Source organism: Canis aureus, chromosome 8 (genome assembly GCF_053574225.1).
Source record: "Canis aureus isolate CA01 chromosome 8, VMU_Caureus_v.1.0, whole genome shotgun sequence".
Classification (NCBI taxonomy): Eukaryota; Metazoa; Chordata; class Mammalia; order Carnivora; family Canidae; genus Canis; species Canis aureus.
In genome coordinates this window covers 49,616,845-49,631,077 of record NC_135618.1, presented here as the reverse complement: position 1 = coordinate 49,631,077, position 14,233 = coordinate 49,616,845, and the positions used below count along the sequence as shown (strand labels likewise).

The 14,233-nt window shown below is 42.8% G+C and overlaps 1 protein-coding gene across 10 annotated transcripts in view; it reads left to right on the top strand.

The window, feature by feature from the left end:
- The first annotated feature begins 260 nt into the window (after positions 1-260).
- MARF1 (meiosis regulator and mRNA stability factor 1) overlaps positions 261-14,233 on the top strand; it is a 40,719-nt gene continuing 26,746 nt past the window's right edge. For 4 of the 10 annotated variants that reach the window (XM_077906719.1, XM_077906716.1, XM_077906715.1 and 1 more), the window contains exons 1-10: positions 261-386; positions 4,214-4,415; positions 6,567-7,259; positions 8,024-8,198; positions 9,128-9,354; positions 10,783-10,900; positions 11,463-11,635; positions 13,055-13,483; positions 13,695-13,852; positions 13,940-14,098. In XM_077906719.1, the coding sequence (XP_077762845.1) occupies positions 4,272-4,415; positions 6,567-7,259; positions 8,024-8,198; positions 9,128-9,354; positions 10,783-10,900; positions 11,463-11,635; positions 13,055-13,483; positions 13,695-13,852; positions 13,940-14,098 (2,276 nt within the window). In that variant the 5' untranslated portion in view covers positions 261-386; positions 4,214-4,271. The remainder of the gene's footprint in view (positions 387-4,213; positions 4,416-6,566; positions 7,260-8,023; positions 8,199-9,127; positions 9,355-10,782; positions 10,901-11,462; positions 11,636-13,054; positions 13,484-13,694; positions 13,853-13,939; positions 14,099-14,233) is intronic. The other 6 variants (XM_077906718.1, XM_077906717.1, XM_077906723.1 and 3 more) reach the window with 5 other exon arrangements.

Sequence of the window (14,233 nt, the reverse complement as noted above, 5' to 3'; positions counted from 1 at the left end):
GTTTTGGCCCCAAAAAGCCGGGGTCTCCCCCTGGGAAGGTCCCTATTTAGGGGTTTATCGGGAGGGGACTGAGCCTGACGAGGCTGCAGGGCCGCGAGGCCCCGCCCCCCCCGGGGTTCCCAGCACGCCCCGCGCGGGGAGGACGCGGCGGCGGGGGCGGGGTGGAGGAAGGGGCGGGGCCACGGCGGGCGGGCGGGCGCGGCGGGGGGTGGAGAGAAGGGCGTCGGTTTTGCGACAGGGGCGGTGCGGTGCGGAAGCGGAAGTGGAGGGTGCGCTTGGCGGCGGCGGCGGGAGCTGCGGAGTCGGGAATCAAAACAAAGGGCCTGGGGGGGCGGGGGGAAGGCAGCGGGGCCGGAATGTGAGCGGAGGTGGAGCCGGCGGCTGAGGTGAGTTGGCTGGCACCGCTGGGGACTGGTTCCTGATGGGCTCACTGCTCTGGGGCCACCGGCTGGAGGCGGGACAGCGTCCCCCCCCTTTCCCCTGCCCTTTGCTGGCGGGGGTGGGGGAGGTTGTCTGCTCCGGGGGGAAGGACTGGGACCCACCAGACAGGCCCCCACCGTGGGTTTGGGTTGTCACCCTTTCAGGTCGGTTCACGACTGTCACTGCCGCGCCGCTGCTGCTCTTTGGGGGTGTTTGGCTGCCCGCCCGCACCTGTCTCCCTGTTCCCTGGGGGGCTTCCAGGTGTGGAGAGCAGCCTTTCCGGAGCAGCGTGCACAGTTGGAAGGTTAAGAAGGGAAGACAGGGGTGAATGTTTTTCAGCCCCCCCCCCCTCCTTGAGCGTTCTTGCACTCCCCTCGGACGGTTCAGCACTCCCTAGGGTATAGTCTCTGGCTTGACAGACAGACTCAACACTACGTTGAGTTGCCTTAGGGCTTGAGCCACTCCCACTACTAATTGTAACGCTACGCCTCCATACACGTTTTAGTTTCCCAAGTAGTTTTTTTTTCTTTTTTTTTTTTTCTGGCATTACCAAGAGCTTTCCAGTCACCTTTTATCTTCTGGACTTCCCCCACATCCCCCCCCCCCCCGAGCTGGAAATACAGTTTTGCATGTTGGGAAATCAAGACCCAAAGGATCTTCCTAGACATTTCTTGAACACTTGACTCGTTCAGCAATCGTTGAGACGGTGCTAGGCACTTGGCAGGTGCAGGAAGTGGAGCAATGAATGAGAAAACGTGGTGTCTGCTTGTCTGCTGCCATGGAGTTTATGTTCAAGTCGGGGAGGCATAATTAAAAAAAAAAAATCAAACAATTTTAGTAAGAAGAGCTACGAAACAAAAGTAAGTAAGGGGACTGTGTCGTGTGGGGGTCGAAGACTAACTCGTGTTAAGAGGAGGCCGCTTCTAGATTTTATACTTCGTCTCGTTAAATCCCGACAACAGCCCTATGAGGATGCTACAGTTATAATCAGGCCCATTTTACGCGTAGGATCTGAGGTTCAGAGAGGTTGCGAACTCTCTAAAAGCTGCCTGGATAGGGAGCAGCAAAATTGGAGATTAATATACAGGCGGACATCAGACGGCTGCGCTCTCAAGCACTAATTGTTCAAAGACTCCCACTCAAATCAACAAAAAACTTGTTTTGGCTACCTGAGTTACTTAGTGGCATTCCCAGGAATGGGAAATTTTCTGGGTGCAGGCAACTTAAAAGCTATTACATATTTTTTGAAGATTTGTTTATTTATTCATGATAGACATAGAGAAGCAGAGACACAGGCAGAGGGAGAAGCAGGCTCCATGCCGGGAGCCCGACACGGGACTCGATCCCGGGACTCCAGGATTGCGCCCTGGGCCGAAGGCAGGTGCTAAACCGCTGAGCCACCCAGGGATCCCCAAAGCTAATACATTTGTACTTTTGATTGTGTTGAGCAATAAATACAGAAGGCAGGTGCCTTGGTGTGATGGAAAGAAAGAGGTGGACAAGCCTGGCTCTGCCCCCTTTCTAATTCTGTGATCTTGGCCAAGTTACAAAACCTAATTAAACTTGTGTTTACTCCTAGGTAAAATGTAGCTCAATTCTCCCTTGTCTAGTTCAACCTTGTATAGTTCAGGCTCAGGTTTCCTGCTCCTGCTTTACTGTGGGGGGAAAAAATTACACAAATGGATCTTATTGTCTGGTTGTTTTCATCATTGTATCTCTTGTGCCAAGCACAGGCCTGTTATATAATAGATACTAAATAAATAGTTGTTGAATGAGGAAATAATGTTAAATAAAAATGGTTTGTGATCTGTATTGTACTCTGCCTCTTAACTCACTTTCAGGATTGGTCTTGAAGAAATTTGAAAGAGCATGTTGAAGTTGCATATTGTGAACATCACAGGTTCCCATGATCCAGAGAGGAGATGGTTGGGGGTTACGAGATCTGTGTTCAGTAGGAAGAACAACTGTCATAATTTATTGTAGTTGTGGAGGTACACTCCATCTCTCCCTCCAGATTAACTCTTTTAAAGTTTTTTTTTTCTTCTTCTTCTTTTTTAATTTTCATTGATTTATGATAGTCACAGAGAGAGGCAGAGACACAGGCAGAGGGAGAAGCAGGCCCCATGCACCAGGAGCCCGATGTGGGATTCGATCCCGGGTCTCCAGGATCGCGCCCTGGGCCAAAGGCAGGCGCCAAACCGCTGCGCTGCCCAGAGATCCCGATTAACTCTTTTAGTAGTAGGTAAATAGTTACAATATTTATCCCTTCACTTAACAATAATTACTCAGTATATACTATGTTGCAAACCCTGTACTTGGCGCAAGCTCTACATTGGTGAAGACAGATGGTGGGGTCATTTCCATAATTTCCCCCCTTCGTAATGCTGTAGAGGGGAAGAACTTAGCCACACTCTGCAGAGGAAGAGACTGAAACTTAATATAAGTTTTTGTAGCTTCCACATAAGGGCCAAATAGTAAATATTTTAGGCTTTGTGGGCCATGCAGTCTCTGTTGCAAATACTCAACTCTGTAGCTGTAGTGCAAAAATAGCCAGACAGTATTTAAACAAAGTTATCTATTTAAAATAGAGACACCAAAAGTTGAATTTCATATAATTTTGGGTTACAAGATATGATTCTTTTGATTCCCCCCCCCCCCCAAGAATTAAAAAGTATAAAATACCTTCTTAGTTTGAAGGTCTTTAAAATACAAGTAAAGAGCTGGTTTTGGCTGGCAGGCTATAGTTTGCCTGCCCCTGCTTTATGTGATTGGTTCTATATTTTAGATAGAATACTCATCTCTCCCTTCACCATACTACGTAGATATTAAAATCTCTTGAGAAGAGCATCTTTTCAGAGAGAGAGACTTAAAAGAAATTGTTTTCTTTATGTCCAGTTGAAATTTCTGATAAATTGATAACCTTAAAATGGCCACTGCAGGTAAGAATAGGCAGTTGTTTGGTATAATGGCAAAGACTTGGAAATGAGGTTCAGTTGTCCTTACCATTGGCAGTCTGCCTCCACGCCCACTGGCTGTTATTGATTTGATCTGCTTTTATTGTACTGTTTAAGACTTGTAAGAATGCAGTTGGTTGCACTGGGGTAGATACAGCACATCTGTGACTGGAGATTTCTCGATTAGATTTTTGGTGGTATATCTGATTGTATTTTTGTAATAAGTAAATGAAGAAATTGGTTCGATTTGTTCTGTAGCAAAATCAAATTCAGAGTCCAAAGAGTTCACTTAGTTTGGACCTTCCATAGTCACATCAATGACACAGTGGGATAGGTTGCTATTAAGTCAACTTCAGAATCTTATGTAATTGGTAATGAAGACATGTAGCTGTTCTTTTACTAAAATTACGTACTCGGTTAACTTTTTGACCTTTACCAGGAGAGTCTTTAGGGAGAGATGGTTGAGAAGAATTAAGAAAAACTATAGAAAAGACCTGCTCAGGGCTAAATGGGTTGGCATTTGGCTAGAATTCTACCTTTATTCCTTACTCTTTGACTTAATGGGAGCCATTATACCGTAAATAATGTTGTTCCATAAGTACAGTTGCGGTCTCACTTTTTAAAATTTATTTGAGAGAGAGCGGCAGAGGGAGAGGGAGAAGCAGGCTCCCCGCTGAGCAGGGAGCACAACGTGATGTGGGACTCTCCATCTCTCCATCCCAGGATCCTGAGATTGTGATCCGAGCCAACAGCCACCCAGGTGCCCCTGCAATCTTCCATTTTAATAATGAAATTTGTACTTAGGCAAATAAATAACATTGCAGTCTCCTTCTTAACAGGGTGGAAGAATGAAAGAAAAGAAAGATGAAAGAATGTTGAACCACTTTGTATGGCTGTATGATGGAAGGAAGCGGAACTGAGGACTCCTGCAGTAGAACACCTGGATGGCTGCAACAAAATAATGATGCTAAGCCATGGCTTTGGAAATTCTCTAATTGCTTTTCTCGTCCTGAGCAGACATTGCCACTTAGTCCCCAAACGGTAACTATGCGCAAGACTGAGGACACAGCAAACTCCTTATGCAAATAGATGAGCGGTCCATTTGGTCTGGGGCAGTGTCTCTCCCTGGAGTCTGTACTAAGTTTTATCTCGTATCCAGCCTATTCCTCCTTGTAGCACATGGTTATAATTCCTGACTCAAGGAGAGCCTAAATTTTTTAACTCCTGTATTCCTATTCTAAGTATTGTAGGTGCTTTAAATATTTAATGTTAAAATTTGGGGATGATTTGTTTCTTATCAAAAGTCACAGATGCCAGAGATAAAATCCAAATTATAGAGTCAAATCAGAGGAAAGTATAAAATAGATTTTATTTCACTCTAGCCTTCTGAGATTTGAGTCTCAAAATTGAAGCAAGATTAATAGGACTTTATTGGCAGTCTTTTTCTATTCAAGATTTCTCTTGAATATTTAAACATGTCTGTAACTTCCTTTGCTTTTTCATAGTGATTTTGACTTTTTTTCTGATTCCATTTCATGCCCCATATTACCACTTTTTTTTTTTTTTTTTTGCTATTGCACTTGGAATTTAAATGAGTCTTTACTGTAAATTTACATAAGGGTATTAGTAACTTTTAAAAAACTCAAATTCCATATCTTCTCCAGGTTTTCATTATATACTTTTTTCTTTTTCTTCTTTTTTTTTTTTTTTTTTTTTTCATGGCATCAGTAATTGAGGTCATTTCTTTTAGGGACATTTGGCAACAGGGTTGGCAGCTTAGGCAGGGCTTCTAGGCTGGAGGATCTGACCCTTGTGGAGTCACATTGTACAGGATTGTGCTCTCAGCTTTACAGATCCAGAAACCTGATTTTATCAGTGGCACCCAGAATGGAGTAAATTCAGGGGGACCAACTCATAATAACCCTGATCATGAGAGCCAGGTGTCTGTAAATCACAATGCCAGTAGATGAATTTCCAGCCTGAACTGTAATTACGAAGAGGGCAGAACACACTGCTTGTTGGCAGTCAGTCAATTGCTGTCACCTCCCTTTTAGGAAATGTCCAAGTGAAAAATCCAGATTTCTCCTAAATGAGTGTACTCTCCCAGATGAGTGTAGAACCACAGCCAAAGGAGTGAAATCATAGCAGTCATATGGCCCTTTCTGTGCTCTGAGAGAAGAGCATGTCGCTCTCACTATATCAGGACATCCTCTTTCTCTTAATAGTTCCTGCAGTGAGTAAGGGCTACTGATTAGCTGGATCTCCTTTAAGAGGCAGGTACTCTGCTGAGTGCTTTACATGCACTATCTCATTTCCTCCTTCTAACAACTGCAGGAGGTATATCCTATTGTTCCCAATTGAAGGCGGAAGAAACTAAAGTATAGACAGGTTGTGTAACTTACCCAAGGCCCTCAGTTACTGAGCGCATTCAGACCCAAGTCTCTGACACTGCTATGCTATAACCTTGTAAATATTCTGGCCTCCTGTGTCTATGTTAGAGGCGAATAACAAACTCTTTCTCTGGAACCTTGTTCCCAAATAATTTTCTAATTACTCTTAATCTTGTCCCTGGCTATAAAGTCATTGTTGGCATTATGGCTTTAGGTCATGATACCCTGGAACTTGCTTAATGTCATCAGCTACACATTTGAAACCTCCAAGGGTGGGCCACTTGGACAGATAGCTAATCTCATCTTTAATGTTTGGAATCCTCTGGAGGACCTTCCTAAACCCTTGATGATTTGACTGCAGGAACCATTAAGTATTTTCCTCAAAGTACATGGCTTGGAAGCCATCTTTATTGAATGCTGTTGGTGACTGTTGTTTTCATGCCACCTGTTTTGTCTTTAGAAGACCCTAGGAGGCAAGGGGAAGTTATCGAAGGGAAGTCCCTGGGGCACAGATGGTTAACCTGCCCTGCTGAACATGGAAGCAGAACCCGCCCCCAGTCACCTAAAATTCAGGAAGGACAGACACGGTCTTGATTTTAGTGGTCTGTTTCAGTGTTCACCTCCTGCAGACCTCTCTGAAGAATACCCCTGGTTTCAGCTGCCATTCCATATTGTTTGGTTATGGTGGAGTAATGTGAACAGGATTGAACACTATTTTCATTTTGGGATTGCAGTAGGATGTGAGTAACCAAAAGTCACTGGCCTCATAACATTAATTTGCGTTTTGATCTTCTCTTCCCAGAAAGATTACATGGAGAACAAGAAAGTTGCTGTGGAATTAAAGGATGTGCCATCTCCCCTTCATGCTGGCTCTAAACTCTTTCCAGCAGTCCCACTTCCAGATATTCATTCTCTTCAGCAACCTAAAATACAGCTTTCACCTGTCCCCAAAGTAAGCTGCTGTGCTCATTGCCCTAATGAACCCTCCACTTCACCAATGCATTTTGGTGGTGGTGGTGGTGGCGGCGGTAGTGGAGGTACTGGTAGCTTGATTCACCCAGGCGCACTGTTAGACTCGCAGAGCACCAGGACCATCACGTGTCAGGTAGGGTCAGGGTTTGCTTTCCAGTCTGCGTCTTCACTCCAGAATGCCTCAGCTAGGAGCAGTTTGGCCGGCATTGCAAGTGACTTTCCCAGCATGTGTCTAGAAAGTAATCTATCTTCCTGCAAACACCTGCCCTGTTGTGGAAAGCTTCATTTCCAATCATGTCATGGTAATGTGCACAAGCTGCATCAGTTTCCGGCTCTCCAGGGCTGCGCCTCTGCTGGCTATTTCCCCTGTTCTGATTTCACAAGCGGGGCTCCAGGGCATTTGGAAGAGCACATATCACAGTCGGAGCTAACGCCTCACTTGTGCACCAATTCTTTGCACCTAAATGTGGTACCTCCGGTTTGTTTAAAGGGCTCACTTTACTGCGAAGACTGTCTAAACAAGGTGTGTATCTTTTTATTTGTTCTGTTGGGTGCAGCTGATGTTTGAGGAATGACTTTTTTTTTAAAAAAAAAGTAGATCTTGAAAAATCTTTATTGTGCATGGGGTTGAAGATTCTTCTGTGAGGTAGCTTTCACCCCATCAGTGCAGCTTCTTTTGGTCCTGAAAGAAGCAAAGGGTAAAAATGGAAGGGCCATTCAAAAAAGTACAGAGTCATCATTTATGTAGTTGATGCTTTTAGAGGCTCTTGTAATAAATCTGTTTCTTGTAAACCCTAGTTCGGCAAAGCTTCGTGTTCTGTTCTGTCTTTAAAGGCTAGAGCACAATTGCAGTTTCTCATAACTTAATACTCACCTTATACGTGGACCCATTTGTGTAATGTAGGTCACGCCATGTTGTTCTTTTGTAATAATTTGAGGGTCTTGGAACTTGGCCTCGATCACATGAATATTCAAGCAAAGATCTCAATCACTTCCACGTAGATTGTTCAGGGTCGCCTTTGCGGTATACACGTGCCCTAGATTGTAAAGGTCTGATCATGTGAATATCTTCCTAGATCATTTCAAGTCACTTCTTGAAGTGAGTTTATGAACTGATGGCTAATAGTTTTAGGAATGCCCTGAAGTACTGAAAATACATTCCACCAGAGGTTAACAGGTGGAAAGAAGAAACACTTAGACTGTATTTTCAGTTGTTGTTTATAACTCTAGGTTCTGAAATGATGTATCTGAAACCTCCTCCTCTTTTTAAAAAAATTTTTAAAACAGCCGGCAAGAAATAGTATAATTGATGCTGCTAAAGTCTGGCCAAATATACCACCTCCAAATACTCAAACTGCACCTGTTACTATTCCTCTGTGTAATGGCTGTGGAACCAAAGGAACAGGGAAGGAGACCACGTTGTTATTGGCGACCAGTCTAGGCAAAGCTTCTTCGAAATTTGGTAAATGACAGTATGGTATAAAATGTGCATATTTAAGTAGTTTGCAGTATCTGATACTAACACCGCATTTAATCGCCTTGAAAAGATTCCTTGTGGTTCTAAAGCTACTGTGTATATGAGTCTTCATTTCTACCTCTTGGTAAAAATCTTTTTATTCTCACAGACCAACAAGTCATTTGTCTTTTATGTTGAGCTGCGCCTATTTGAGACCAGACGCTGTGTATAGAAAAATAGGGAGTATATTAGGAGAAGTAAGCGCTAGAGGAGACTCTTTATCTACACAGGTTCATAAATAATCATGCTTGTTAATTGTGTACTCTATAGAAATACTTAATATTTAGAAAGATTTTATAATGTTTGATGAAAAACAGTAAGTGAAAAACCTATTGTCATTTCCCCCAAAACTAGCTAATGTGGTATTTTATCTTTCGAAAACCTTTTTTTAAAATATTAAGTCAGATGTTAATGCAGTGTTACATTTTTTTTTTTTAAATCAAGGACAGTAACAACTTTACACTTTGTCACCTCTTCATTGCTCTTCCATACTGAGTGGGTAGACAAGCATGAGCAGACATAACAATCAGGTCGCAGAGCTGCAGTGTCCATTCACCTCAGAGAAGCGTAATGATCAGCCTGAGAATGATGATGGCTCGTGCTTTGCAATGTGGGCTTGAAGTATTGTGGGTTTGAAGTAACTTGACCTTCAGATTTGTTCTCTCCTGAAAAATAGGAATAATGGCTTAGAAATACTATTGCAACTTGCAGTTGTGCTATTAGGTCAACCAGTGAGGTTGGTATCCTTAAACTTAACATCAATCAGTAATTTCATTTTTCTGCCAGTAAAAATGATAGGTAGCTACCTATGATTTTATTTTAGTTTGCCATTTTTTTTTCACTATATGTGATTGAAAGTGTTAACATTTCCTAAGGGTCACCAGAAGTTGCACTAACCGGACAGGTGCTGGAAAACTTACCCCCCATTGGAGTTTTTTGGGATATTGAAAACTGTTCAGTTCCCTCTGGCCGCTCAGCTACTGCTGTTGTACAGAGAATCCGTGAGAAGTTTTTTAAAGGCCACAGAGAAGCAGAATTCATCTGTGTGTGCGACATTAGTAAAGAAAACAAAGAAGTTATCCAAGAGCTGAATAATTGCCAGGTAAAAAAAAGAAAATTATTATGGTAGAAGAATAACCACATGGGGTTTTTTTTCCTAAAGAATTTTAATTTAGAGTTAGTTTAATATATATTTCTGTCAAGTTTGCAAATAGAGGAAATTAGCAAAAAAATATTTCTAAAGTGCTAGAAATCATTTAATCATATCTGATGTTTCAATAATCTACTTATATGTGATTATTGCTCTGCTAGTATGATGGTTATGTCTATTGTTTCTTTTGACTTCCATGACTGCCCTATGGAAAGGGCTCATAGAATTTATTTGAAATAGACAAATTCAGCTGAGGCACCAAGATGTTAACCAACTTTTTATTTATTTATTTATTTTTAAATGTACCTTTTTTGTTTTTATTTTTTATTTTTTTAAAGATTTTTATTTATTTATGAAAGACAGAGAGAGAGAGAGGCACAGACACAGGCAGAGGGAGAAGCAGGCTCCACACAGGGAGCCCGACGTGGGACTCGATCCCCGGTCTCCAGGATCAGGCCCTGGGCTGAAGGTGGCGCTAAACCACTGAACCACCAGGGCTGCCCTTAACCAACTTTTTAGTTCACATGGCCGATGAACTAGGATTTACTTGGGAGAGGCAGGCTCCCTGCAGGGCTCAATCCCAGGACCCAGGGATCATGACCTGAGCCAAAGGTGGACACTCCACCACTGAGCCACCAGGTGCCCTGGATGAGCTAGGATTTAAATCCAGATGGTCTGACTGCAGTCTGTTCTCTTAAACCAGAACTAGAATCCAGTTCTTTTGACTCTTGGACAAGTAATTCTATTGATATGCTATATTGCTGCCTAAAATTCTATGTCCATGCTCCTTAAAAAAACTAATAAATTCTATGGTGTATTGCACGTAGTTGAAGTACCTCTCAAACCCTTTCCTTGCTCTGGCGACTGCTATGTAAGCCTCATGGCTTTAACAGAAATAAACACGTTTTAACTCTTGGGGTGGGGATGGGGGACACAGAAGCCTCCCCTGTCCCACCACCTGACCCCAGACCCAAAAGCCACAGGCAATGTATGGTGGAGACAAATGACATTAAATACAGCGCTAAGTCATACCTTCATTATATACCAATCTCTGCTATTTCCCCAGCTGTTGGCAGAAGCTGTTAGAGCTAATTTACCTACTTCAGATTTCACTTCCTTTTCTGCCTGTTCTCTGAAGGGGGGATGGATAAAGTATAAAAGCAGAAGATCAGAGAGGCAAGCAGGCATAATAATGGATCCAGTTCATTTGTACGGAGAGACCAATTTGAAGTTACTGAGATCCACTTATAATTTTCTTCCATTCCTAAGTGGCAGTAATGTGTCTTTCCTCGGGGACCATCTCTTAAGATGTGGGCAGAACGCATAGTGGTTTTCTGACCTAAGCTCTCGCTTGTTTGTCCTTATTCTATATTAACACAGGTAACTGTTGCCCACATCAATGCTACCGCAAAGAATGCGGCTGACGATAAGCTCCGCCAGAGTCTCCGAAGGTTTGCAAACACGCACACTGCTCCAGCCACGGTGGTTCTTGTGTCAAGTAAGTGCAGAAACATCTGCTAATTTCAACAAAACCCACTATATGGGAATAGTTGGAGAAGCCGGTACACATTAAAGTAAAATATGCCCCCAGAGAGGCTGAAACACACAGGACATACTTAACGCTTATGTCTGAGAGCTGTTTAGAGAAGAAGTGGAGTCTATGTGGGTTTTCTGTATTTTCTCCTTACAACTTGAGTACAGGTTCTTGTGGAGCCAGTTAAAGAAAATATATTTTTATTTATTTATTTTTACCCTGGTCCCAGTATTGCTAATTGTAAAAATCTAAGAAGAATCAGTTCCAAAGTTGATGCTCCCTAATAAAATGTCAGTATTTGCTCTTTTTTATTACGGGAAGTAACATGTGTCTTGGAATTCAATGTAAATATGTGGTAAAATTGTCCTGTTAGTGTTAATTTGTCCCACATGAAGGGGATGGGAGGTGGTAAGCTACTCTGGATATGGTCTAGCCATCCCTCTTTTCTCAATATGTGTCGGTGGAGTTGTATGTCTCTGTCCTTCTAATGTTTGGGGGTGGGGGTGGGCTGTACCTTTTCTTTCAGCTGATGTCAATTTTGCATTGGAACTGAGTGACCTGAGACACAGGCATGGTTTCCACATAATTTTGGTCCATAAAAACCAAGCGTCAGAAGCCCTGCTACATCATGCTAACGAGCTGATCAGATTTGAAGAGTTCATTTCCGACTTGCCCCCCAGGTTACCACTAAAAATGCCAGTAAGTGGGTTTGCATTCTTTTTTGCTGTATTCTGACATTACATTATGGAGACTAAAGACCACCTGTAATAGGGGTCACCAAGTGAGGCCGTTCTTTGCAGGAGGCTGGCCAGAGTTTTTTTATTTTTATTTTTTTTAATTTTTTAAGAGTTTATTTATTCATGAGAGACACACAGAGAGAGGCAGAGACACAGGCAGAGGGAGGAGCAGGCTCCTTGCAGGGAGCCTGATGTGGCACTTGATCCCAAGTCTCCAGGATCACACCCTGGGCTGAAGGCGGCGCTAAACCGCTGAGCCACCAGGACTGCCTAGCCAGAGTTTTTAAATAAGGCTTAGAAATAGTTCTTCTCTTAAAAATTTACAGAAAATTGATATGAATGGATTTTACTTTTATTTTGTTGCATAGTATCATAGGGAATTATAGGTTAACCCTACCAAGAGCCATTTGTGTCTCCAAAGCCAGCAGTGTTTTGTGTCTAGTGGTTGGAATAATGGAAACATTATTACTCCATTAACTTCCTGGCATGGATAAAGAATATGGTGGTGGTTTGCACACGCTCATGTTTTGCAACAAATAAACAGAATAATTGTACACCTTTTTTTTTAAAGAGTTATTTATTTTAAAGAAAGAGAGTGCATGTGTGAGTAGGGGGAGGGCAGAGGGAAAGAGTGAATCTGAAGCAGACTGCTCAGCAATGAGCCTGACATGATGCTCGATCCCACGACCCCAAGATCATGAATGGAACTGAAACCAAGAGTCAGAGGCTTGACTGAGTCACCCTGGTGCCCCTAGTTGTATACCATTGAGGCATTTAATCCTTAAGCCCCAGGAACCCTTGGGCTTGTTTTCTACAGTTACATTCCCCACCATGCATGCGCACTTGCACAATTAGGTGTGGTTATTGCTACACCTGTAGCTCATTGAGCCACATGCTAGGATCATATTTCCAGCAGGGTGAGCATTTCTTTTAGTTTTAATTTGGGATAAGCATGTTTACCAGTGTTGAGCTGTGTTTAAGCTCTTTGGAGAATATATAAAGAAATATATAAAGAAATTGGCATTCCCTTTTCTGAAGTCAAAGACCTTTAAGTCAAATATATTTTAGGTAACACACTGTCCACTTTTGGGATCCTTATTCTTTATGGTTAGGAAAAAAAAAAAAAAGACTTGATTATCCAGAACAGTAAATCTGGCCATTTTCATTCACTAGAGTGATCATTTAAGGTACATTTCTCCCTTTCTGTGTTTTTTTTATTCAGTCTACATAAGTTTACCTTCTCCCCTGTAAATCATTATGACCTCCTCTCCAAGGCTAAGGCTGTTAGCTTAAGTCTAGAGATCCCTCCTTGTTGTTCTAATTATGTAATTGAACGTGTGCCCCTGAGTTAACCTGTTGTAACACTTCTCCTCTGTATCAGCAGTGCCATACTCTGCTCTATGTTTATAACCTACCAGCAAATAAAGATGGCAAGAGCATCAGCAACAGGCTCAGACGCCTGTCTGATAATTGTGGTGGGAAAGTGCTGAGTATCACAGGCTGCAGTGCGATTCTCCGCTTCATAAACCAAGATAGTGCGGAACGGGCTCAGAAGCGAATGGAAAACGAAGATGTCTTTGGTAATAGGATCATTGTGTCATTTACTCCAAAAACTAGAGAACTCTGTGAGACAAAGAGTTCCAGTGCAATTGCCGATAAAGCGAAGTCTCCCAAAAAACTTAAGAATCCAAAATTGTGCCTCATCAAAGATACAAGTGAACAATCTTCCAGTGCCAAAGCCATGCCTGGAAAAGGGTCGCAGGCAAATTCTGGATCTGCTACAAAAACCACAAATGTTAAAAGTTTACAGGTAACTTTGATACCTCTTGCTTTCTGAAGTTTATGGTAGGTTTGGTTTTTCTTTGGTGTCTGTGTTTTACATGCCTGCCTGCTTTTGGTGTGTCCTTTTTTTATTTCTGTCTTTGATGATACTCCGAGTTCCATGTTTTTCTTTTCTGTACGGTCGTTAACCCTCCTTAGGTACCTACATTTTCACATCCGTTGCACTTGTCTCTTTTAAGGAGCTGTGCCGCCTGGAGTCGAAGACTGGGACTAGAAACAGTGACTCCCAGCAGGGTAACCCAAGGCTGGCAGCACCTCCTCACAGAAGCTCGAGCGCCACAGCGCCCGCACCTAAAAGCTCGGGGACAGCAGAATCTGCTTACAAAACCAATCCGAAGTAGGTTAAATTACTCTTGCTCACGGATGCTTGTCTAACATGAAGGAAACCCAATGACCCATCCCCTTCAATTTTTCCCTCCTTTAGAAAAGAGAACCTCTGTGCCCGAAGTGTCACCAGTTCTCCCGTAGAGAAAAAAGACAAAGAGGAGACCCCGTTCCAAGTGAGTTACCCGTCTGCTTTTAGCAAGTTGATCGCGTCGAGGCAAGTCAGTCCTTTGCTCACTGCACAGTCTTGGTCTTCTCGGTGAGTCTGGCTTCTTGATCGTGGGGGTAGTTACTCAAAAGGGTAGGGCTTACAGAATAACATTTGTTGAAAAGAATGCAAGTGATATAGGAGTGCTCAAAGGGAAAGATGAGTCTTCCACCCCTCCTCCTCCAT